This window comes from Coffea eugenioides, chromosome 10 (genome assembly GCF_003713205.1).
Source record: "Coffea eugenioides isolate CCC68of chromosome 10, Ceug_1.0, whole genome shotgun sequence".
NCBI lineage: Eukaryota > Viridiplantae > Streptophyta > Magnoliopsida > Gentianales > Rubiaceae > Coffea > Coffea eugenioides.
The window spans coordinates 5,687,761-5,714,290 of NC_040044.1; the positions used below are offsets into that span (position 1 = coordinate 5,687,761).

Here is a 26,530-nt window from a genome sequence, read left to right on the forward strand (position 1 = left end):
TATTTATAACAAAAATACTTTAAAATCTTTTTTTTTTAAACTTGTTTTTCAATTGAGTTCATTTTATTATATCATTGAAAAAATAACTCAAACCAAACATAGAGTTTGAACTTGAAGATGTGCTTTGGCTCAACTCTTGACACACTATGGCCTTGTTTTGCAGACAAGTTTTTTGCCAAGTTTATCTGTTACAAGATTTTTAAAAACTTTAATTACAGTAATCTCAAAAAACTTTTCAAAAATTTACACACTTCAAAATTTTTTTAAAAAACTGCTATAGTAAATTATAGTAAAATTTTAGACAAACACAAAAAAAACTCACTTGCCAAACGGATATAGTCCGAGTCATCAACCCTATGTTGATAGGGAGATAGAATTTGTATGTCATTAACGGTGAATTAAATTAAATTTCTCACAGACACGCACTACACACACAAACTGTTTCGCGTTGTTTCTCTTTGAGATCGAAATTGGCGCCCCTTTTCCCTGTCTTTTTCTCTCTCTCTCACATACAGACACACACTCTTCTCTCTCTCTGTCTCTGTCTCTCTCTTCAGACCCCAAAAAAAAAAAAAGAAAGAAAGAAAACAGCAAAAGAAAAGGAAGTTCATCTTTTCATAGCTAAAGAAGCTATGTCTTTGCGTAGACGAACCTTGCTCAAGGTCATCGTTCTTGGTGACAGCGGGTAATTATGTTTCATTTCTATTTCCTAAACCCCTTTTCATTTCTTTCTCTTTTTCTTTTTTTTTTTCCCTGAATATTTTAACGTTCTACACGTTTGTTTATCTGGGGTTGTTAGTTTCCAGAAAAGGAAAAAAACCCATTATTTACAGTTTTGTTTCCCCTTGAGATATATGTATCTGGAAGTAGTTATTTATCTGGCCGATCTTAATTTGTTAAATTAACATGCTTTGTTTTCAGGGTTGGTAAAACTTCATTGATGAATCAGTATCCTTGATCTGAGCTATTTTAGCTGCATTTGCTTTGTTCCGAATTTCTTGGGGACCAATTTGCTATTTTTCTGTCTTGGGTTCTATTGAGGAGGCATACCTTAAAGCAATATTGGATTGGACTTTTTTTTTTTATTCTTATTTTTTGCATTGAATTCTTGGCAAAATTTGAATCTGAACAATTTGGCTTGTTTATAAACTGCAGTTTGTTGAGAAAAATCATTTCCTTTTTACCTTATGCTGCTCTATGCAGATTCCGCTACTAGCTGCAGTTAATTATTTCTCCTATTTGGGTAACGGGATTCCGTAATTGATAGTGCTTTTTTTTATTTTTATTTTTGCTGGGAATTAGCATGTTTTGGTCTTAATTGGTTAATAGATATGTACACAAAAAGTTTAGTCAGCAGTATAAAGCTACAATTGGAGCTGATTTTGTGACAAAAGAACTCCAAATTGATGACCGACTTGTTACTCTACAAGTAGGTGTTTTGAGTTCAAGAAAAATTGTAGCTTTCGGTTTTGTTGTCAGATTCATGTTTTTTTTCCTAGAGTAACTGAGCAATTTCTTGTTGGTAGATTTGGGACACTGCAGGGCAGGAGAGATTTCAAAGCCTTGGGGTTGCGTTTTATAGAGGGGCAGATTGCTGTGTTTTAGTTTATGATGTTAATGTTATGAGATCTTTTGATACCCTTGACAATTGGCATGAAGAATTTCTCAGACAGGTTGGTGAATTGTTGCTCAAGTTCCTTACTTCTGGTTTGTTGCTAGTTATTGCTTCCTACTAGTAGTGCATAGTTTCTTAGAAATTTAGTTGTATCCAGAAATGGTAAGAAGCACATCATAGATGCTCAACCTGCTTGTTGCTAGTTATTCTGTTTTACCAATTAATGGAATTAATACAGGAAAACTTCACTGTTCATTGCTAAAGCTTGCTTGCGTAAGAGTTTGTCTTCTCCTGTTTGCAAAAAGGACAAAAAATTACTTGCCCAAAAAAAAAAAAAAGAAAAGAAAGAAAAAGAGGAATTTTTCATTCCATTAACTTTTTCTTGGTATGGTGAATATTAAGAGCATTTGTAACTCATTTAGGTAGTAAACAAAGAAGCATGCCTTGTGCATTCAGCGACTTGTATATATTACATGCATATGCATCCATCTCCTTTCTCACTGTTTTAGTCAATTAGTATCTGGTCAGCTTCCATTATTAGATTTGCAATTCTATGTCATTCTTCATAATTCTCCAGAAGACCTCACTCATTCTTTTAGCTTAGCTCTGAGAATTCTGAAAGGTGACTTCAATAAATTGCAGCCTCTGGAGATATTGTAAAGCAAGTCACGTTTTCATGTAGTCTTGTTTCGCATTAGTTCTTGATTGATTCCATTTTTGTATCAAAGACCGCTGTGAATTTGGGATTACTTCTATTTGTGGAAATAAAAGCTGTGAATTTGATTTGAAGTTCCAGGGGTATTTATAGATACATTGAGGCAATTTCTGGTTGCATTTCAGTTCAGTCATATGTTTATTATCATTTCTGAATGTATTAAGTATATTATACCTTTTAGGAGCACAAGGGATTTAGGCTAGATGAGTCATGTCTTTGCAGATGATATTGGCACACTAGTATCTGCATCATAAGCTAAACAAAATAAATCCAATGATATTATGCTAATCTTTGTGATAATGTAGTATCGTCCTGAAAATTATTGCTTTTAAAAATCCTTGGAATGAATGACATGGATCTCAAGGAGTTTCTCCATAATGATTGCAATTTGTATGGCTAGAGAATAATGCTAGTTTTGGTAATAGATGATTTTGAGAAACATTGTCAAAAAAAGCATGTCTCATGGCTCAATTATCTCCGTTTGTTGGCATGAAAGAGCATAAAAAGCCCCACAAAAACAGCATGTCTCATGGTTAAAAAATGCAAGGCATTGGTTTATATACTCTGAGGTTGTAGTCTGCAGGATATGATCGAAAACTGATTGTTTGAAAATTCTGAAAAGCAAATTTTTGTACTGGAACTTGGTGTGTCAATTTTACTTGGTAAAATTGCTACACCCTATGCAAAAATTCAGAGAGATTTCAAATAGATTTTTTTGGAAAATTATGTAGTTAATGTCACTATTGAGTGATTTAAGACCCATAGTATCACCTATTGATAGGTTCTCTTCTAAAGTTTGCTTGGCATTTTTATCAAGTCTAGAATAGTTTATCTGATGCAGATCCATGGTAATAAATTGAACACTTATCTGTTCTCAGTGAATTAATCTAATTTTGTTGTTACACAGGCAAACCCTCCAGATCCAAAGACTTTTCCATTTATATTACTTGGTAACAAGATTGATATAGATGGTGGGAATAGCAGAGTGGTAAGATATTTTTCAACAAACTTTTTATTGTTTTTTGTGTTTCGTTAGGTTTGGTTCTGATTATCTGCCCATAGGTTTCTGAGAAAAAAGCAAAGGAATGGTGTGCTTCAAAAGGGAACATCCCATACTTTGAGACATCTGCCAAGGAGGATTACAATGTTGATGCTTCATTCTTCTGTATTGCAAAAACTGCTTTAGCCAACGAGCATGAGCAGGATATGTGAGTTTCCTGTTTGAGATCAGGAGTATTATGATTATTGCTTGCGTGCATATTTCTTTGCCATACTGAAAAAGTTAGCAGAAAAACACAGTTAATAATTCACTCATATATTTATACGGTCAAGCATGTCTATATCATTAAAGTTTTGTGCTGAAATGCATCTGCATGTGTCTACATCTCATTTTTCTATCTGGCGAAGAATGAAGAGTGTCTGCTTTACATATTTATTATTGACTGAGGAATGTTTAATCTGCACCAAATTGTCAACTGGGCAATGCTTCAAAACTTTATATGATGAAGGGGTTGAATGGGTTCTTCCAATTTATACTTCTACATGCTTTAGGAAGACTGTTAGATTCTCATTATTTCAAGAAATTCACTGTACAAATGAGTTTAACCATGCTGGTTCTAATTTTTCTTTTTCAGTTCTTTTTTCCTCTTCCCATAGCAATTTTAACCAGTTAGTTATGTACACCTAAAGGCAACTTATCTTAGTTTGACGTGAGCGTATGATGTATAACATGTTGATCTTGATTACAGTTTAATCCACTAAGATTAGTGTAGGCACAGTTTTTACTGTTCTTTTGTATGTCTAACCTCATAATCTGTATTCTTAAGCATTTTCCCTTCTCTTTACCTTTTCTATGATTGCTAAAAAAATTGAGGCCGCAGTTTTCCCTTTTTTTTGAATTTTATTTACTTCCTTGGCAGATTGGTGACTTTCTCTTGACATGGAAAAGAACTTACTGCCAATGTAGTCTAATATCACAATTCAGCTTCTTCATAGTTTAATTGGTGCAAACTTGATTGTTATGTCCTTTGGGTATAAGCACTCTATTGTTATTGTTATGTGCTTAGTGGCCATTCAGAACTGTTAAATATTCTTTATGCCGATTGAGGGCCTCTTGCTCACTGTAGTGCAAATCTTTGGGTTGAATGTGGAGGTGGCTAAGTGCGAAGAAATACCAATTGTTGATTTGACTATGACAATGTACAAGTGATTTACATAATGCAGAATTTGAAAGTTATGCTCTATAGATTCCTTATATTGTAGGAATAGAACTATTCTTGAACATTAGATCGCAATACTAGGGTATTGACTTCTTAGCGAAATGGTGGAATCTTTTTGCTGCTTGTGCTTGCAAGCTGAGACTAGACTGGATGATGCCTTTCTATGGTTTATTTGCACCCTCATTTAGCTCAACTGGAAGTGAAAATTTCATCATCAGAGTCTGATACACCCGGTCTAGGAATCAACTCCACCCATTGATATCTATGCATGCCATTTGGGTGTTGGGGGGGAGGGGAGGTTGCCCCTTTCAACCATCTAAGAAGTTGTGCTTCTAATTGTGGTAATTTCGATTTGCAGATACTTCCAAAATATTCCTGAGGCTGTTTCGGACACTGAGCAAAGAGGTGGTTGTGCTTGTTAACACATCATTTTTAGTCTGAGGGCCGAATTTTACTTTGATAATCCTGACTATTCTTTTGTATCACTAAGCTATGCTCTCCATTCCAAGCGCTGACCTCCACATGTAGACATCAAAATTTTTTTTAGCCATGATTCCCCCCCTTTTTTTCTTGTTTTGTTTTGTATTCTTGAGGGATCTGAAGAATTGTAGTATGTTATTGACTCCTGTTTTCAGTTTCAATTTAGACTGTTTTATATGTATCAATGTTGTTATTTCAGGTCTGATTACAATTGAATTACTACAGTAATACCCCAAATTAAGTCGAGAATGGATATCCAGAGTGTTGTTTCAGTCTAATTGATCCTTAAATAAAAATTAACTACCTTAACGAGTGGAAATGCTATGGACATGGTCTAGTACTCAACGATTTGGTAAAAACTAAAGGCGTGTTCTCGGTTGATTATTTCAATTGATTATGCGTTCTGATTTTGAACTGTGTTTAGATTATAAATTTTTTAATAACCAAAAAACGTTAAAATCACGAAAGAGTAGTTTTTGTTGATTCTGATTATTTTTTGTAATCACTTTCCGTGGTCAGATTTTGCAAAATCTAAAAGTAACCAAGATCAAGACCTAACTCACATCTCAAAGGGCTGCTACTTGTTTCCTTACTATCATAAGCCCTTGTATATCAGCTCTAATGTATCTAACACAACCTTTTTTTTTTAAAAAAAAAAAAAAAAAAAAAACTATTTTCCTTCTTCTTGTGTACAAGAAACTATTTTCATCCTTCTACTCCCCTTTTTCCTTAAAAATACTTGCTTGTTGTTCTTTACTTTGTGATGAAACTTCAAATTTGCTGAAAGCGATTTTCAGGTTGTTCCTCACACGGAATCAAAGTTGATGTATGTAAGAAGTAAAATCCAATTCACTTAAAATGTGTATAATTTCACTATTGATTTACCTGATACATTTTAATAGTTAACTAGAATTCATATATGGTAATTAGCCAACAATTTTTTCTAATTGTTACCACGCATTTCTGCATATAGTGCACAAATTCACATTCATTGTCCTTTTGTATTTAGATGCATTAACAATTTTACTTTTTCCACTTACGGCCAACTTAACTAATATCCGGAGGAGTCAAAGCCTTATTAGTGAATACGGGTTATTTTCTTCCAAATACAAAATACAACATAATAAAAGGTTTGCACGAATTAAATTTTTTTTAAGGTATTTTTCAAATACTACACTATAGCATTTCACTATAGTTATATTTTGGGGGCTTTCTACATAATATGCGTTCTACATATATGGAGGATTTTTTTTTAAAATTTCATATTTTGCACATACAGAATATTTTGAATGTCAACATTATTAAACAGCTGCAGTGAAGTTTTCGTAATTTTTCTCAATAAAATAGGGATATCGGTTTTTATTAGAGAAATAAAATAGAAAAATAAGTAGGACCCAAAAAAAAAAAAGAAAAAGAAAGAAAGTAAACTAAGGAGTATGAAATCAAAGAGGAAAATTCAGTCATCCAAGTCTAGTTCTCTTGGACCACTTCACAGCAATGGCCCAAATGCATAAGACGTGGATTAATGGCTGCCTTCAGTATCTATCTTCCTTCAAAATTCTTACTTTCTCCTTAATCATTAGTACAATTTTTTGCTTCCAAGAAAAGAAAGGAAAATTCCATTATGATTTTCATTTTCATCTAGTTTGGATCGTGGATTATTTTCAAAATTTTATTTATTTGTATCATCAATATATTTTCTAATCACCAATTTATCTCGCATGTATCATATTCAAGAAACATATTATCTCAAATAATCTACTATTCAAACGCACTCCTTATTTTCTTCCCGTCTCCTTCTCTGAATCTCTACTGTGACTCTCGCCTTAGCCTGAGACAAACTCCATCAGTGATTGAATTCCAGAGGAGCAAGAAGACTTGGGAACTAATGGCAGTGTCAGTTGCAACAGGGTTGAAAAGTCTGTTCATTCTGCTGGGATGTTTGATGACAGCCACCCTTATCTACACCATCGCCACTGATGGCCTTCCTTTTCGTAAAGAACTCCTTACCCCGTATGTTCTTCTTATATTTCTCTGTGTTCACAATCATAACTTGGTATTTCTTGATAGGCCTTACGTGGGTTTTAGCCTGCATGCATTTTGCTGTATGTATCATCTTAATAATTCAGTAAAAGGATCACTTTGATTGTCACCTTAGACAGTTCCAATGGTTGAAAATTTTCTGTTCTTTGCTCTGTTCTTTTTTTTTTTTTTTTTTCAAGTTACAAGCTTTTGGCATTTATAATTTGACTAATAATTGTGAGTGATCTGGCAAAGAAACATTTACGGTATAATTGCTTTTCCGTGGAATTGCTTGCAGGTGGATGACTGCAACGTTGATTGATTTCTATATCAATATCCTAGCCTTAGGGGTATGATTCTTTTACTTTGTGTGGTTACTCTCTCTACCATTTTTTTTGGGCATTTGCATATGGATGTTTGATAGGAGAATCTCTTAAGTCAGACATTTTCTCTGCAGCTATTGGGGTATGACACTTGTAGTTATGTATTCACTAGATGAATTTTGTTTACATTGCTTATGAATTTTCCGTGTATCCTAAATTAGACATTCTCTCAGTAGGCAATGATATTTCTGGTTTGAGAGTGTTCAATCTCTACTCCCTTAGGCGACTGAAGAAATATTTTGCTGGCATCTTACAAGAAAACAGTAAGTCTCTGTTGAGGAGATGAAATTAGCTGATCTTGTGGTGTAATAGGACTTTGTGATTCTTGACTTCAGCTACAATATAAGTGCTTCTTACTTACGCCATGAATGGGAGAGATCGTGAGCTTGAACTGTTGTCCACTTAAGTTGCAGCATTATTTTTTAATTCTTTTCTGTTAACTTCTCATACTTGGAAAGCAAAATAAAATAGCAAAATAAAATAGCCAAAGTAAGTTTATTTACAAATGAGACTTACATTCTTTAATCCTCAATATTTGCCCTTAAAAGTGCATTACCTGTCTTATGGACATCAGGCTTGGGTTATTTACAAGGAATCAAATTGGATCAGTGCAATACTTTGGATAATTTTATTGGTATGTTTGGGAAGGTATGGCAATACTCTTGTAAGTTCTTCCGCATTCTTTTTTATAATTAACTTTTTGCAGTCTTGATTATGGTACACAATTGATAACTGATGCCATAATTGGCCTGGATTATTTTTGCGGAATATATGGATAGAAATGAAATTGTAGCTTTGAAATGGTTAACGTCAATCTAAGTGCTGAACACGTTTAGATTAGGGTGTCTTGTTTCTTTAGTCCCCTCTGGCTGCATCTTCCAGGGGAAAACAAGCATGAAGGAAAAGGAAAATGGAAAATCATTTGTTCTGAATGACCATCTCCCTTAGTAGGTTGCAATAGAGCAATTTGACAATGATTTAGAGCAATTTGACATTTTGTGATTTCATGTCAAGGCTACTTTCTCACGTATTCCCATATTATATCTCCCAATCTACATTTGTTTAATTCTGGTGGTTTATTTGTTTGTAATGAGCAATTATGTATAACTTATCTACTTCTTTGCAGCATTACTACATGTGCCTACGTAGTTTTGCAATTATTCAAGGTGTCACCTCAAGAATCTTCACAAGATCCTGTGTATTATGTTTTGTTGCGACATAAGAAGAAGTAAGTATGCAAAATTAGTGCCATCAGTTGAAATTTCATTTATGTTGGTGATGCAATGTGGTGACAGATCTTTTTTTCAATTATATTTGCTTCTCTTAAAGACGGATAAAATTTTTTCTTTTCTGAATGTTGATCTACACCTGAAATGTTATTTGCTGCATTTTAATGATTCCTGCACCTGAATCGGCAATGTCAGTTTATCTTACTAATTGTTATCTTGGGGCAGAAGACAAGGCCTCTGTACATGCAGAATGTTTGTGCGTGCTAAGTTAGATACAATATTACCCTCACCCATCCTATCCTGTCTTCTCGTCTCTGGTGGAGTTCTGACAGTTATATGGTTATGTTAACCTTTACATTGTTATTTCTCCATTATCACTTCTATTGTTGGTTGTTCCTTAGTATTAAACGCGTCTTCGTTTATAAGGCCTAGTTTAGATTTATCAGTCTAACAATTCCAAAAGATCCTTAGGTTTCTATGCAGAATGTATTGGTACTTCTATTTGGATGAGAGAGTTACGATGTACAGCTGTCTTATTGTAGCTGCTGTCATAGCTGTTTTCATTGTTGTTGATTTCTAGAACACTGTTTCCTTATATGTTCAATCTGATTCTTATGTGCTTATAGAACTTATTCTCGCAGGGAAGGATCAGAACAAAAGAGTTTATTCTCTGTTGTGACTGCAAGATTTATGTTTGGGGCTTTGGGTTTTCTGATGCTGGGAACACTGATATACACTATTGCCACTGATGGTTCTCCATTTCGCAAAGATGTGTTGACTCCGTAAGTTGTTTTCCATTCTTTTGCTTTTTCTTTTTCTTTGGTATCAGTGATCTCCATTTGGAGAAGTCTTGAAGGATTTAAAAATAGCTGGTTGGGCAGAGCTCATTCGCTTAGACATTAAAGTTCATTTTGGGGTTGCACAGATGAAGAGTCCTTCCGAAAAAACCAATTGAAGAATTCTTGCCTCACTTTCTGCAATAGGCACAGTTGATATATTCTCTACCATACACTGGCTGATCTAAAGGACTGGAATGGTGGTTGATATAAATGGCTGGTATCAGCTAGCTCATATAAAGGGTTATAATTTATAATTAAAGCAAATTTATGATATGTTCACCATCACTAGTTGTTGGAAGAATTTTGTAAATTTGCTTCAGTTCTACCATCAGAATTCCATTGGAATAGAAAATCCGTTTTTGTTTGACTATTTCATTCTCTATAATAGTCAGATGGCTCTTGGGAAATGTGAGATAAATCACAAAGAATTGCGGAATTGGCTAAGAATTTGGAATTCTAGCTCTGCCACCTAACCATCAAAAGCTTATCTTTGGTGTCCAGTTCAACATCTCAGAATATTGGATCTTTGTGGAGAGAAGAGTTAAGAATCTGGATAATGATGTGAAGGACTATAAACTTGAATATGCAGATCATTCCTTTTTCATACCCACCTGCAAGGCATGAGAATTATTTCAGTTAAATTTATCTCACATTATGAAAAACATTGACTTGAGAGAATTTTGTTTAAGAGGTTTTATCTTTATTTACTCAGCATTTTGAGCATACATAGTGCTTTTCATTCGTTTAGTTGATTTTAAATGAGAATCTGTTCTTAAACAACCTTCTGCCACCACTATTTAGTTCATTGGATTGATGCGCCACTTACAAAGGTACTTCTATTTTCTGGGTTACTGCAGTTCATGTTCTCTTAACTCTTTTCCTCTATGTACTCTTCAGGCTCTTTTTCCATTTAATGGCTTTTATTGAGCAATATTTTCAAGTAAATGTTCAGCCTGTGGTTACTTTAGCGTATATATTTAGTGAATCTCCTTCAGTAGATGAATGCATAGCTGTTGATTGATCTTAAGTCATACATTATTTGCAGGTGGTTGTCAGCAACACTAGTTGACTTTTACATCAATGTTGTTGCACTATCGGTATGTCTTAGCAGGCAATGCTTCATTATTGTCATTACATTAAGTGCTTGCCCATGTAATATGTGTATGAGCAGACAGCAGCAACCAAATTTCAGTTGCTTGATTGCTCAACTTCTGTTCCATTGTGTGTCTCAATTTGTAGGTTTGGATTGCGTACAAGGAATCAAGTTGGATAGGTGCTTCTTTTTGGATAATTCTTTTGATATGTTTTGGCAGGTAATCTTTGTCTTAGCCGCGTGGTTGTTGGGTTAATATATTACTAGGTTCAGTGTTCATGTTTTGCGGTGCATGGGTTCTATGTGAGAGTGTGTTAGCAGATGAAGAGTAAATGCTTATGCAGAGTTTTACGTACATAAATATATGCATATGCTCTTCAATTTTTCTGTGCGGTGCATTAATAAATGAAATATATATGCTACTTTATACACATAGATGTTATCTATTACCAAGTTATGCTTCTAAGAAAGTGAAACCATCCTTCATGATTTACCTTATTGCATGTCATTCGTTCCAAAGTTTATTGGGTCTAGAACACTTTCCAATTCTTTTTGATCTTAGTTATGTGAAGTTGGATGTAGAATCTTTGTTGGAGTGAAATCTGCATTTTGTTATGCTCGGATCACAAAGTTACGCAGCTTATACATTGAAAAAGCATTTTGCTAGCAATGCCTCTCTGTTTAGATGTACAAGAGCCTATGGCTAGGCCACAGGTGTTGTTTTTTGTTTGCATATTTTATATACTTCCTCTCTATATTACCAGGTATCTCATTCTTGTCTCACGATCAGCTGATAATAGCTGCTAAAAGCTGTTTAATGCTTCACACTTATTGCTTAGTTGAGCTTAGATGAAAGTTGAGCGATCAGGCATGAAACCTTTGTTACTGATCCATATTCCAAAAGTTATGCCCATTGTTATCGTGTTAGGCACTTATTTACATACTACTTTGCTGGCCTTTACTGTATCCTTTCTTTTCTTGATTTTCAGTATCAGCACATGTGCCTACATACTCCTCCAGCTTTACCAGCTCTCGTCTGAGGGTCCTGTATACCTCATTCTTTTCAATAGCAGCAACAGGCAAGTCTAAATTCTGAACTTTATAAATGTAGAGTTTATTGTGTGCTGATAATTTTTGGAGGATAACCATGTGTTCTTTTAATCAGAAACCCTATTGGGCGATGGAAATAGGAATAGCAAATAGTTCTTTTGTGTAAAAGCAAGAAACACTTACCAGGCGTACCCTTGTTCAACTTTTCCTCTGTTATCTCAGTGATTGAAAGTGAAGTTTCTATGGAGTTGGTAACTAGTTACAACTTTAGTTGATTCATAGACTTTGGATAGATATAATTACTGGGTCAAACCTCCATCAATGCTGACTGGTTCCCATAAAGGCCATTGAATTTCGTTAACTAGTCTATCACTTTAGAGCAGGTTGTATGGTTCTTGAGATCAAAATGCAAGGTGGCGAAGGTTCAGTTTGAACATCTGTGTTGTGTCTTGTAACTAATATATGATAAAAATGTTGAAGTTTGAGATTTTAATAGGGTGAGCCAGGTCTGTGTTATAAATTTCCGTTTGCTCTAGTTCCTTGGTGTTCGCATCTCAAGACACATATGTGCATAACCACTAAAATTTAGTTTTGGCTTATAAATTTTCTCTATTACGATGATGAATTTAGATGATTTTTTTGAGTATAAGAATCCAAATTACTGGACTTTGAACTCTTCTGAGTTCGACTCTCCAGGATTGGCATTTGACCTTGAAGTAGATTGGTTATAACGTCTGCAGGCACTTTAAAGGCTTAAAATTTTTTTTTTTACTTTGTTGGCTCGGTTCTATTTTTCTAGGATCCATTGTGTTTGCTGGCACATTGTTTTTACAGATGATCCTGAGGAATGGACACATGATTTGATGGAAAAATTTTTTGATTTACTGCTGATCCTGATTAATTGGAATCTTGATATCTGACCTCAATTCCTTCATACCCTTTTTTCCTTTTCATCCTTTCCGCTTTTTCCAGGTGCTAAAGAATCTCCTTGCTAAATTGATAGGGCAGAAAACGGCTATGAAAGAGGCAATTGCAGTGGGATAGCTGCGTGAAGAAACTTTCCCATGTTTCTTTTTCTGAATGACTTAACGCATCTCGATATGATCCCCCATTGAGTACTTGTCTTATTGTGTAAATTTTAGTGTCTTACTAATTTTTAGTCTTTCTTTTAATTAAGAAGGATTACTCATTCTTCATTAGCAAGACTTGAATCCCAACATATACTAATGACCAACTCTGTCTTGATGGGTAAAATTAGCTTATCCTTAACGGTGAATTAAATCATCTCTCGTAGACACACAAACACAGTATGAAGATCGGGTTGTTCCTCTTTGAGATTGGAATAGACAAACATGATACTTATTATTATTATTTTTTAATCTTGAGATGCATATATTTTAAGGCCTGGTAAAACTTCATTGGTGAATTAGTATTACAGAAAGTTATTTCGTAAAGAACAGTAAAATGTCAGTGAGAACAGCTGCTAAACTTCATACTTTTCCATACATGACTTGTTTAGCAGTAAAAACTGATTTAGCTAGTAAAACTCAGTAAATCCATGACTTGATCTGCTGAGAAAGCAGCAGTAATCTTAGGTCCAAGCTTTCAAAATGGGAAAATCCTTGCATGTATCCATGATGCATTGCCTGCATGCGTACTAATTCGCCTTGTTTCTTGCCTTTTTTATGATTAGTAGTAGTTTGAGTGATCCAGTGGTGGAAATATGCTATTGCACTCTAAGCCCCTAGGAATCCAATTGCAAGATCCACCCAATCAATCTTGAGGAAACAATAATGATGCGGTGGAAATTTGATCCATGACGTAGGTTTACAACACCTCTACAGAAACAACACAAGATTAGAACAACTGTCCGTCGCACAGAGATTATGTAGTGCATTTTACCCTCCGTGTTATTGACGGGCTATTACACGGGGTGAGGCTTACCCAATACGCACTCTCAAATAGCGGGTGCGGATTTTCTTGTCAAAAAAACGAGAGACAAGATTGGAACAAAACTCAAATGGATGGATTGAATTCTACAACACCAACTCATAGCAGCACCAACTCACAGTATTACTATGAAAGAAAAGACACAGAAAGAGCACAGCAAGTCTTTGACCATTTAGATTAATCTGGCAGCCATTTTATTTTGCCGTCCAAAGTTGTCGACTTGTTTAGCCTTCAGGAGGTACTTCGCAAAATTAATGCACAAGTTTTTATCATATGAATCCAAAGGCTTTCCCACGAACTGACTCTTGATATTTGGTTGACCTCTTTAAACTGTAATTAGTTATGTTCACAAAGTTTGTGAGTCAAACTAGCTACTTTTAAATCTTTAGGTACTAAAGGCTTGTTGAAGAATTATCACAAATCCAAATGAGAATCTGAGTATCTCGTTGACTTCATGTTGACTTAAACATGTATTGATACAGATCTATGGCATTAAACATCAACATCACGGACATAAGTACCATTATTAGATGGATGCAAAAGAAAAACAAACAACAGAATGATTCTATAATAATAACAAGTATTATAAGCTAGTGTGGTCCTTGAGCATATATCATGTCTTTATTCAATATTAGTCTTCTAGTGTAGACTGGTATCATGAGTTTTTTTTTTTTTTTTTGCCATAAACAATTGGTGCAAAACTTTCAACATATGTATGGCAATAGAAAAAATTATCATAATTCTCCAATGGGAATCGATCAACCGAATTCAACTTCGACTCACACACAGTCAAACCCCATAGGAAATGAAATTTGGCTGTCAGAAGTTCCTCATCACTTGCAGTCGAAACTCTTTTATCAATAATTTCTGGCAGTTGAAATTTTTTGAAATCTGGCAGTTCCTCATCACTTGAATTGCTTATTCTTTTCAACGCATTGGCCTATCGTAATTGAATGCACTATCGTCCAAGGAAACCTGCCCTACAACTTCTTTTGTGCATCTTTCGTTCATTAGGTTTATAACGCCTTTAGCTGGAGCTCAAGTATGATGGAAGATTCAGTTACTTGATAGACGATACAACTTAAAAAATAAATAAACAAACTTCATATTATTCTCTCGTCAACTTATAATTCGTTGACTACAAATAAAAAAAAAAAAAGAGGTTACAGGACAATCGATTAGGCAGAAAGATATTGAGAAGAATACAAGCTTTTTTTTTTTTCTTGTTTTATTGCCAACAAATAAATGAAATAAACTAATGGAAAATTTTTTTCCATATCAATGATACTCTTTAAGGAAAGACTAGAGGTGGCTGCATGAAGAGACCTTGCCAGCTAACTAGAATTCCAGCATTAACATTTAGGCATGTCTGGAGGTGGAGGGAGAATTTGCTCTCCTGGACCCTTGCCATCCTTAACTATGAATGCCATTTCCATTCCCCAACTTACATGACGCTCTAGATGACAATGCATGAGCCACACACCTGCAACAAATCATGTAAGCCCTTTTTCATCAATAGACTCCTTTAATTTGTTAAAGAAGACAAAATTGGGGTAATTCAATATAATCTAATTAAGTAAAAATATCCAAAAGTATATACGGCGGATATCTATATGGTTCTAAGTGTTAATCATCCCCCAACATTTTGAATTAATTAATTCACTGTACTTCTCCTTCAGGAAAATTGAAATCACATCTGAAAGAGCTATTGATCAAGCAAGCTATATGATATAACACAAGGGAAAACAATTGAACAATACATACCAGGGTTGTTTGCCTTGAACCTGATGGTTGTCCAGCCATTTCTTGGAACAGCAATAGTGTTCATGAGAGGAGGGTCAACAAGATTATAATTCAAAGGGTCCTTCTTCTCGTCAAAGTTCCCAATACCCCAGCCAACTACATAGAAACTATATCCATGTAAATGCATGGGGTGATCAATCCCAGCAACCAAATTTGTTCCCTGGAAAACAATCTCCACATTCGAGTTGTACTCAAGAACTCTAACTTGCCTATCCCTAGTAGGCCTTTGAAGTTCCGCTGGAAGATTATTTGCTGTATAGTTGAATTTCAAAGGTGGAAAACTTGGAAATTGATCTCCGTAGACTCCTTTGAGGTGGCGATAGTAAGCTTCAAGAATGTCAATATGGGGGCTCTCAAAGGTTATGTTGTTTACGCTGGCTACAAGCCGGTTGCCTCTTGGTCCAGCACAAGTATTATTTCCTTCACAAGGGAGTGTATTTATAGAAAGTGTGAAAAAAAGCTTGGTGTCCACTTTGAGCGGAACATCAACTTTACTTGCTAAACTTCTTAGGCTTCCTGTGAAAGAAGTGGATGCTTTAGTATCATTGAACAGTGGAAGATTTGGGAAAGATGGTGGTGAAGATGGGGCATAATTTCCACGATATTGTATGATTCCAGTTGTGGTGGAATTGCTGAATCTAACAGCACGGGCACTGTTATAAGCTTTAGCAGCCATGTAATAGTGATCAGGTGCTTGATTGGCTTCTAACAAGAAGTCAATGGTTTGTCCTGGGGATATAGCAATATAATCACTCTTGAATGGCTTTGTGTAGCTCCCATCTGATCCTACCACAGTAATTTGATGCTTTGCAATGGAAAAGAAAAGGATGTTGTTCATGGCATTGTTTATCATCCGAAGCAAATAAGTCTTGCCATAATCCACCGTCAGCCTGAATGTATCTGCAAATTGTTGGAAAAATAATCATGTTGTGAATCGGAATTAAGCAGATGTATCTGCAAAGATTATCATGTGTTTTGTTCTTGAGGCAAAAGTTTGTCACCCAAAATATTCACAAGATTCTTTGGTTTTTGCATAACCCTTTTCGAAAATGACCAAATTAAGACGCATTCTACAAATTCTAATGTTTAAAGAAGTTGAAAAAGTCCAAGTCCTACAAATACATATGCATACATGGAAAATTTTCCATTCGAAGTGAATGATTCTATTTTCAACTAGAATTTATATATGTGTCTGTACCTGGCTTTGAACATTCACAGAGATCACCAGGCTGACCATTTATGAGATAAGCATCAGAGACATTCGGGTCTCCTCCACCACGTAAAAACTGGCTAAGAACAGCTTGTATGTCACTCTTCCACCATTCTCCTGCATTTGCCACAGAATTTCACCAATCATGCATATTATTTGTTTTCCCAAATTCTTTTGAAAACCAAAGTCAATTAATAATATTTTATCTACCAACACAAGTCAAAAGTAAATAATAGTAAATTTTATTATATACCTAAGATGATGGGCACTTCTGCATGAGGCTTGGGAAATGGATAACTATCTCCTTTCTTAGGGTAGATAATAAGAGCACCATAAACTGTTGCTCGAGACCAATCGCTATGAGCATGCCACCACAAGGTCCCAATCTCATCAGAAATCCCAATCACTTGAGTAAAGGATTCTCCAGGCATGATAGGGCACTGAGTTATGTATTCTGGACCATCTGACCATGGATACCTCGGCTGTTTCACTCCATGCCTAAAAACAAACAAAACTCATTATTTTTCTAGCTGATGAGTTCATTATGCAGGAATGCATCCTTGCAATTAAAAAGAAGAAAGGTTGTCTAAATAAATACCAGTGAATGGTGATGTTTTCTTTTCCCTTGTTGTGGACATGAACAATGGCCGTATCGCCTTGACGAATGCGCAGAGTTGGTCCTGGAAATTGGCCATTTACTGTCAATATATTCTTAGTGCTGCAAAGTCTTGTATATGAAGCTTCTTCTATCTGCATACATGAGGTGAGTTGTAAACATTAGGCCCATAAAATCAAATTCAAACCGGACAAAGATAAATTATGCGTCGTCTCTTCAACATCATTGTTGTGATGGACGAATTAATATGCATGGATAAAAGATTCTAGTGGACATTTTGATTTCGAAAAATAATAATATTGCCAATAGTTTCGAGACAACTTAAAATAGCATCCCCCTTTTTTTTCTTAGGTCTACTTGCTTAACAAGAACTCAGACAATGAGATAGGTACGTACACAACTCGATATGCAAGAAGTATCATATAAAATGCTTGGCAACAATATAATAACGACTTTTAGCTATGACAAAAAATTAAATGAAATTGCTTAATGGATCTTCTTAATTGATATTGAAGAAGCATAATACTCACGACAAATTTATAGCGATGCGTCAAAGCTTCGCTAGGTAGAAGAACACTAGCCAAACATAGAAACCCGACAAATTGTAGGATGAAACCCTTCATTATGAAGAACTAGAATTACTCAGGCAAAGAAGAGATATATCTTGATGCAGTATATTTCTCGTTTGTAATGAAAATGTTTGCATAAGCCTTTCACGTATTTATACATTGTCAAGGGGATAGAAAGGTTGTTTTTTTCGTCATGGTGGATAGGATCGGTGTAAAAGCAGCAGACTTTGTAAACTGTTTGCAGTAGCTTTTTTACTGGTTCAAATAAAATTTTCAAACCTTTGAAAAGAACTCACCAAACCTTACTGAGTACCTTGGAATCTTCCTCTCTACTTTTGTTGTTCATTTCATCTCTGGATCCAGCTTATATGCAGGTTTTGTTGAGTAATTAAAAGAAGCACAAAATATGCTTTCATTTTGGCAGAAGGACAATAAATTGCAGAATGTGTTGCCAAATGCACAAAGAACATACATTCAAAATAGTCTACATTTCTCATGAATTAAAACCTTTCGGTGTTATAACGAGCGAGTTAGGCTAACTAATTAAACAGTCACCTTTAAGATCAATTGGCTAAAAAGTCACTCTTAAGATGTTTTCACATTTTGCTTGATAAGTAAGTTAAATACTGCTGTTGCTATGTCTAAATTATTCTTTTCATCATTTGTATAGGTTACTTCCTATTCATTGTATTCATCCCACTATTGTGTGTCTCAGTTGTAATCTTCTATTTAAAAAAGAAAAAGAAAAAGCTTTGGTGTGTGTTCACAATGATTATTCTCTTGTTTGCACCTTCATCATCCACCTTTTTGTGAAGCATCGAGTGAAATGGTTTTAATAGAATGCTGAAGGAAATGTTTACTGCCTTCTGAAAAGTAAACAGCCATATATACTTGTCAACATTTTGTTAAGGCGAACCCTTCAAGCAGCAACCAACCTAGATTAGGCCTAATTCCCCAGGAAAATGCAAGCTTGACTATAATTAGGATATCTAGGGGGGAAAAGAAGGATTTATATCGCAAGTAGGGTGGTTCCCACACAAAAATGAAGGATTTATATCACAGGTAGGGATTCAAGCTATAAAACTACTCCAAACAAAATTAGAACAGGTACAGAGCCCCATAGGAGGCTAGAACTAGAAAAGGGGTGGCAATGTTGATAGATTTCAATATTAGTGACGCTACGTCCTTCCATATGGCACTAATAAGAAGGTTTAACAAAAAATGAAAATATCTGAAAAAAAAATTATATAATAAGCAGAATTAAATGGATAATGAAGAACACATCGTATGTCACTGACAACTTTTTACTGTACCAAAATAAAATAGCAGAAAATAAATTGGTTTCAACAAACAATTAAGACAATTTTTTTTGTTTCCATGCCTCTGTGTAGCCTGATGAAAAAAAAAAGAGTTTAGATGATTTCAAACTGCCAGAGACAGTGACAACGTAGATATATATTTCGATTAAAAATTTACATGCACAAATGAGCTTAAAATGTTATATATGTTTGGCAGTTATAAACAAATATTTCATTGGAATTAGAAGAAAATCGGAGGTGGGAAAAATGTGGAGACAGGTGGGAGGTTTGAAAAAAAAAAAGTCAAGCAGCCCAAATGAATATGGCTACAAGCTGTCGGTGTCTTCATTACCTAAACAAGAAGTTCTTTTTTGCTCTTCTTTTTAAAGTTGATATTAAAAGTATTAGGCAGATGCTGATAACGACTAATTCGTTAAAAACAAAGAAATTGTCAAACGACCAGAACAAATAGGAATCATATAATGATTAGAGAACTCTTTGCAGCCATAAATCCATGATACGTCTCCACTGGATAGGTACGTTCCGGCGGCCCGTGGTTTTGAGATGGTGTAACTCGTGTTGCTTTACTCGGGAATTTGACATTTTTCACCACGTTTTTTTTTATTCTAAACGCTTCTTCGTTATCACTGCATTTGGCACACCAGCAAACTAATGCTGCAATACGAATTGGATTTTTGCTCTTAATTAGCACAATCGAACAGCCATCAAACTTTTCAAATAGTTTAGAAGAAGAGACAAAACTCCAGCTATTGTTCATCAAGCTTCGAACTTGTCATTGAAAAAAGGTAAATTACCTTTTATCCACTGTAATTTGGTGTTTTAATACATAACTTTATATGATTTAAAAATTTATATATAACCCTCTTATGTTTTGAGATAATGTGTCACCCTTAGTTTTTCTTTTAAAACTAGCGGTCAATAGCAAAAATTCAAAATCAACTAATAAATTGATGATAAATTTACCCTTTCATTACTTCTTTTTCCTCTGTCGCACCCCATATTTGAAAAAAATAAAATTTATTTGTTTAAAATGAGTTCTAGAGAATATTGGCGTAAAAAAAATATATTTTTTATTAATTTAGGTTTAGGGAAAAAATGAGTTTTCGATTAATTTTTATTTGAAAATTAGTTTTTTACTCTCAATGAGTTTTTGATAAAATAAATAAAGAAAAAGGGCCTTGAATGTAGGAACATTATGCTAACCTGTCTTATCTCATTTTTTTTTTCTCATTGATAGTGCATAAATTTTTCTTCATAAATTTAGAACTGTTAACCGTCCAAAGACTACTAAAAGCCTGGCTCAATCGCACAATTGAGAGTTTCAAGGTTTAGATTACATATATTGGTCAATTCACACAAAACATTATCGTATGCAAGTTCAAAGTTTTAATGAAAGCCTTCGGTTCTAAAGCACAAAAAATTTCTTGAAACGAGAAGACCAAATAACAGAAGAAAGATACCAAGAAGGTCAAATAACAATCTTGTTAAAAATTGTGTTTGTAGGCACCACAATTCTAAAGGAAAAAAAATTGCACCTATTAATCTCCAAAGACTTAATAAATTTGAACTCTATAAACTACATTCAAGAAGACGTGTGAGACCAAATTAAATAATCAATATATATATATATATATATATATATAGAGAGAGAGAGAGAGAGCATTTTCAAACTATTAGACTTCTTTTTTATCTTCTAGACTTGGGGGGAGGAGTGCTCGCACATCGCGCGAGTGTTTGATATCTGTAATTAGAAAGGATTTTTCATTGAACAAATAATAGTACATTTTAGAAAAAAATAATCATCAAATATGACAAAACTAATAATAATACATTCTAATTGCAACACACACTTATATACTTTATTTTACTAGTTTTTTAAGCGCGAGGTTGCCCCAAATTTGTGTTACTCTAATGTAATTGATAGTAGGTAGTTTGGTGTTAACGATTTGCGTTGTCAAAATGTGATGGACTGTGTCAGGTTTCCGTGTGCGGTGGCAGGATTGACGTTGTTTGTGTTGCATGGGTGCCATATATTTGCATTGAAGTTGACACTTGGCAGTTTGGGCTGTAGTTGTGTGGCAACTATTTGCCTTTTTTTGTGTATCAGAGTGGAGGTTCTGTTCTATAAAAATGCGGAATGTTTTGTCAAATGGTGTGTGGTGCGTAGTTGTTCATCTTCCTCTGGAGCATTTTCGGTGATAAGTTTTTCTAGTAGTTGGTAGGAGTTTTTCTAGTAGTTGGTAGTAGTATATTTCTCAAAGGATTGTTTTGATATAGGAGTTTTGGAGCAGTGGTTTGTAAGCTTGTAATTTTTTTTTTTGTATTATTATGGAGATGAATCGCGTGTCTATTAGTCAATTAAATGATAATATCCATGCATGGGTTATTCGGGTTGTGGTGGTAGAAAAAAGTCTGATTCGACATGCTCATTATATGGGACGTAGGTATCAGCGCTACGTTTTTGCCGATGATTTGGTAAGCAGGAATTGTCTTCTTTTTTTTTTTTACTTTATTTGATTTGTCTTCATATTTTTGACTTACAGAATTTTTATTTGCAGGGTGATCGGATTCAAGGGATTGTCTATTTAAATGATGTTCAGGTGTTAGATGAGTTGTTATTTAGATTCAGAGAAGTATATGAATCGAATGAAACTAAAAACGAAAAAGATTCCATAATCAACAATCAGATAATTCATGAATCCTTTAGTAAAATTAACTCTCCAAATTGGACAAATTCTTCACTGACAGAAAAAAAAAGAAGGATATGTCTCATAGAACAAGTACAATCAGAAATCAAATAGAAAGAATTATAAAAGAAAAAAAAATAACCCCAACGCCAAGAATATATATAAGTCCTAATAAAAGAAATTGGAATACTAAAAGATTAGAATTGCCAAAAAACATTTGGCAAATATTAAAAAAAAGAAATGCCCGATTATTCTCTAAATTCAATTCTTTTATAAAAATTTTCGTTGAAAGAATATACATAGATATATTTTTATTTATCATTAATATTACCAGACTCAATACACAACTTTTTATTGAATCAATAAAAAAAATTATGGATAAATCCATTAATAAAGCAAATAAAGAAAGGATTAATAAAAAAATCAAAATACAATTTACTTTATTTCGACTATAAAAAAATCAATTGATACTATTAACAATAAGACAAATTCATATATTTTTTGTGATTTATCCTACTTGTCACAAGCATATGTATTTTACAAATTATCACAAACTAAAGTTAGTAACTTGTATAAATTAAGATCTTTTTTTCTTAAAACTGAAATAAAGCATTCGTTTAAAAAACAAGGAATAATTCAGAATGAATTAAGTCTTAAGAAACTTCCGAGTTATGGGATGGATCAATGGAAAGGTTGGTTAAAAGAACATTATCAATACGATTTACCCTCGATTAGATGGTCTAAATTAAGATCAGAAAAATGGAGAAATATAGTTAATCAACATCATATGGCTCAAAATCAAAATTTCAAATTGAATTCATATGAAAAGGGCCATTACAAAAAACAGAAGGATTCTGAAGCATATTCATTATTGAATCAAAAAGAGAATTTTCAAAAAAACTCTAGATATGATCTTTTATCATATAAATATATTAATTATCAAAAAATGAGGGACCCATCTATTTATGAATCACCCTTTCAAGTACAAGTAAATAAGAATCAAGATTTTTATTATAATTCTAACACATATAAACACAACCTTTTTGATATGTTGGAGAGTATCCCTATCAATCCTTATCTAGTAAAGGGTAATATTAGATATATGGAAAAAAATACCGATAGAAAATATTTTGATTGGAAAATCATCAAATTTTTTCTTAGAAAAAGGGTCGATATTGAATCCTGGGTCAAAATCAATACTAAGAGTAATAAAAATACTAAGATTGGTACTAACAATTATCAAATAATTGATAAAAAAGACCCTTTTTATCTTTTGCTTCCGCAAAATCCCAAAATAAACTCGCCAAGTCCAAAAAAACTTTTTTTGGATTGGATGGGAATGAATGAAGAAATATTAAATCGTCCCATCTCGAGTCTGGAATTTTGGTTCTTTCTAGAATTCGTACTCCTTTATAATCTATATAAAATGAAACCGTGGGTTATACCAAGCAAAGTACTTCTTTTCAATTTGAATCTAAATGAAAATGTTATTAGTAACAATAAAAACGTCGATGGAAAGCAAAATACGGAATGTGTTATACCATCGAATAAACAAATAAAGAATAAAAATTAGAATAAAAAAGAAAAAGAAACCCCTACGGACCAAGAAGATCTTAGATCAGATGCACAAAAACAGGGGAATCTTGGATCCGTTCCCCCAACAAAGATAAAGCAAGAAAAAGATAATGAAGAGGATTATGCAGTATCAAAGATAAAAGCGGGTAAAAAGAAAAAGCAATACAAAAGTAAAACGGAAGCAGAACTATTCTGGATGTACAATGCAATTTCGGTAGTAATATTCCATTTCAGTTGGAAAATGCAGTCAGACGTTTGGGGCAGTATAAGTGATCAAGGGGTAGTAACTCATATTACGGGAGGAAACTTTGCGCAGAGTTCTATTACTATAGCTCAATTCCACAGATGAAGGGCCGCTAGAAGGTTGCTCGATAGGTACAGAAAGTCTTGTCCTCGCAGCAGTATCTGTTCAAAGGAATAAATATTTCACTAATCTTTGAATTAGCATCGTTAATACATCTAAAGTCCAGCATTTCTTACACCAATCGTAATTTTCGAAAACCTCAACAAATCAGCAGAACATAAGCATTATGAGGAAAGAGCGATATATGCTAAATACTCCAAGATAACTAATATATGAATAATCATAGTACACACACCTCGGCATTCTCTAGAATTGTCATTAGCACTCGCATTGCCACGCTGCCGTCGTCTCCTCGCATTCCTCTCTCTAGTCGCCTCTTCCAAGCTTGCATATTTCCGTGGACGACCCATTAAAGAAACTCAGCTATATACAAGTAAGAAGGTTTCAATAAGAGTAGTACCATAACTTTTGATTCACCTAATCACAAACAAAGCTTACTCCCATGCGCAGGCTCCATAAGAATTGAAAGGAAATAGGCCGAAGTACAGCATATAAAATACCAGTCACGTTCTAATTTATATAAACCTCTATATAAACCTCAATGATTGGAGAACAGACACGCACGACAATCAACAAAAGCAGAATAATACCAGACCAATTATACCTTATATCTAACACAAGATAAGTTCAAAGTAGCGAAGATTAGGGGAGAGTCCCAAAACCGAGACTGGTTGGGCATTAAGTCTCATAAGATCCAGAGAAAGGATTGAATTAACAAAATCAAATTGGGCTCGGTGGAGGGAATTAAATATAAGATAGGTATATATCTTTACTACAAAATCAGATTGCCCTCGGCGGAGGAGATGGATATAAGATGGGTATATAACAAACAAAATCGATGAGGCTGGCACTTCCAACTCTGCCGATCACAGCAAAATCGCAGAGCTAGTGTTGCACAGGCTAAGAAACGAACGAGATTGGTGGAGGGAATTAAATATAAGATAGGTATATATCTTTACTACAAAATTAGATTGCCCTCGGCGGAGGAGATGGATAGAAGATGGGTATATGACAAACAAAACCGATGAGGTTGGCACTTCAAACTCTGCCGATCACAGGAAAATCGGAGAGCTAGTTTTGCACAGGCTAAGAAACGAACGAGACACAGTAATGGAGATTGCAAAGCCTGCGTGCACCGGTTCTTGCACTTTGTCCAGAACACTTAGATTTAACTACTTCGCTAAGAATGAGCAAGAACACAGCCACCGCGCGGACAGCAGCAAATCAAAGGCCATGCAGACAGCTCATAGCGGCAAACTCACCGGCCACAAGAAAGCCACGCGGACAACATCGAAGTTCCAAAGCCATGCAGACAGCTGATAGCAACAAACGCACCGCCCACAACAAAGCCACACGGATAGCAGGAAATTTCCAGCAAAGCCACCACCACTGAATGGCAAAAGACCAAACTGCCCCTCAAGCTCACACAAATCACGCTATAACCGGCCCATTTTCACTGTAGCTAAGCCAACTGACGCTTTTAGTATAGTAAAGATTAATACTTTTACAATTTTACCATTTTCCAAAGACCCCTATAGATGTAGTTGAAAATCGCCAAAAAACAGACATAAGTTGTTTAAGACAAAGAAACATCCTCCAACGGTTAGTTATAGCAACGTGTTAATTGCACAACGTGTTAATATGTTTTTATATTAATTATATAACAAAAGACACACTTCAATTAAATGTGTCTATAACACCATTTCAGTAATTATACCAACACATGAGCTTATATGAGTTGTACTCGATGCAAAAATGGTTACAAAATAATTTCATATTCTAAAAATACCCAGATATCTCCATAAATAAAACTTTAAATTTACCAAAATGAGAGCATTTTGGCAAATATATCTAAACGCATGCTGCCCTCAGTTGTACCAAAAATTTTTAAAAAAACTATACAACATTCCATATTTCCAAAAAATTTTGATTAATACGGTTGAAATTCAAACCCCTTTAACCACAACTCATTCTTATATAGTATAAGGACAAGGAAATGAACTCACAGGTCATTTTAGTCCATATCGTTACTTTCTTTTCTCTTCCAAAATGCAACAACAAATTGTATAAATGGTTCAATTTTCATACTTCTCCTAAATAGAGGAATACGATTGGATCGTATACGTTCTCAATTGTTTGGCCCTTCAAATCATAATAAAAAGGATTAGACATTTACTTCAATTATTGCTCTTATTCGGGTAATGTATAGAACAACTTTGGTTGATAACAAAATCCTTCTTTTCTAATTAAACTGTTCGATAGATTGTGGTCCGCTCCCTGCTCCCCGTGATATATTTCAGTATTCTATTAGCGACTTGGGGCGTAACTCCGTTGGACGAGAATAAAACAAGAGATAATTTCAGAAACAATTGCAGCCATTTTTTTCTGAGGTTTAAAAAATTAATGAAACCTCCCCTAAAAATATGTTTGGAAACAATTGATGATGTAAGCAAACAAAAAATTCAATAAATATCCAATATTGCCAAAAAAAATTATTTTTCTTTCTTAAACTTATTTTCACTTAAAATTTGTAATGTTTGTGAATAAAATCATAGCCTTTTTCATAGCCAAGGTAAGCGTAATTCAAACCTTGAAAGAAGTGGCCCCATTTATCAAAAATCTCAGGAGAGGTTTCTAAAATTATCCCATAAAACAAATAGCAAAAGGTGGTTTCGTAGTAGATGATGCATAATGCATTGAACCTTATCGAAACCGTTAATTTTTATTCGTGTCTCGATAATGTTCAACTTCCTTGTCTTCACGAAGAAATTTGTTTTTGGCTTAGACCCTAT

The 26,530-nt window shown here is 34.4% G+C and overlaps 3 protein-coding genes and 1 long non-coding RNA gene across 7 annotated transcripts; 2 read left to right on the top strand and 2 right to left on the bottom strand.

Annotated features, from left to right (window-relative positions):
• The first annotated feature begins 522 nt into the window (after positions 1–522).
• On the top strand, positions 523–5,227 carry LOC113748714 (ras-related protein Rab7). The gene is made up of 7 exons (XM_027292253.1): positions 523–685; positions 922–948; positions 1,330–1,429; positions 1,527–1,673; positions 3,238–3,318; positions 3,393–3,538; positions 4,908–5,227. The coding sequence occupies exons 1-7, from the start codon at positions 633–635 to the stop codon at positions 4,969–4,971; spliced, it is 618 nt and encodes a 205-aa protein (XP_027148054.1). The 5' UTR covers positions 523–632; the 3' UTR covers positions 4,972–5,227.
• A 1,476-nt stretch (positions 5,228–6,703) lies between these two features.
• On the top strand, positions 6,704–13,024 carry LOC113749521. Of its 4 annotated transcripts, none has more exons than XM_027293282.1 (9): positions 6,704–7,042; positions 7,350–7,401; positions 8,009–8,082; positions 8,561–8,662; positions 9,290–9,445; positions 10,548–10,599; positions 10,742–10,815; positions 11,585–11,674; positions 12,649–13,024. In XM_027293282.1, the coding sequence occupies exons 1-9, from the start codon at positions 6,918–6,920 to the stop codon at positions 12,695–12,697; spliced, it is 774 nt and encodes a 257-aa protein (XP_027149083.1). In that variant the 5' UTR covers positions 6,704–6,917; the 3' UTR covers positions 12,698–13,024. The 4 variants fall into 4 exon arrangements, with proteins under 4 accessions (XP_027149083.1, XP_027149085.1, XP_027149086.1 ...); XM_027293284.1 differs by having other exon boundaries at positions 12,654–13,024; XM_027293285.1 differs by having other exon boundaries at positions 6,705–7,042; positions 12,618–13,024.
• Positions 13,025–14,943: 1,919 nt separating this feature from the next.
• On the bottom strand, positions 14,944–23,167 carry LOC113750268 (laccase-14-like). The gene is made up of 8 exons (XM_027294266.1): positions 23,100–23,167; positions 22,774–22,872; positions 17,751–17,800; positions 17,207–17,354; positions 16,862–17,106; positions 16,597–16,725; positions 15,360–16,298; positions 14,944–15,078 (listed from the first exon to the last, which is right to left on the bottom strand). The coding sequence occupies exons 1-8, from the start codon at positions 23,165–23,167 to the stop codon at positions 14,948–14,950; spliced, it is 1,809 nt and encodes a 602-aa protein (XP_027150067.1). The 3' UTR covers positions 14,944–14,947.
• Positions 23,168–23,571: 404 nt separating this feature from the next.
• LOC113750040 lies at positions 23,572–24,856 on the bottom strand. The gene is made up of 2 exons (XR_003464619.1): positions 23,974–24,856; positions 23,572–23,779 (listed from the first exon to the last, which is right to left on the bottom strand). It is a non-coding gene; the product is annotated as an uncharacterized LOC113750040 (long non-coding RNA).
• Between the last annotated feature and the right edge of the window lie 1,674 nt (positions 24,857–26,530).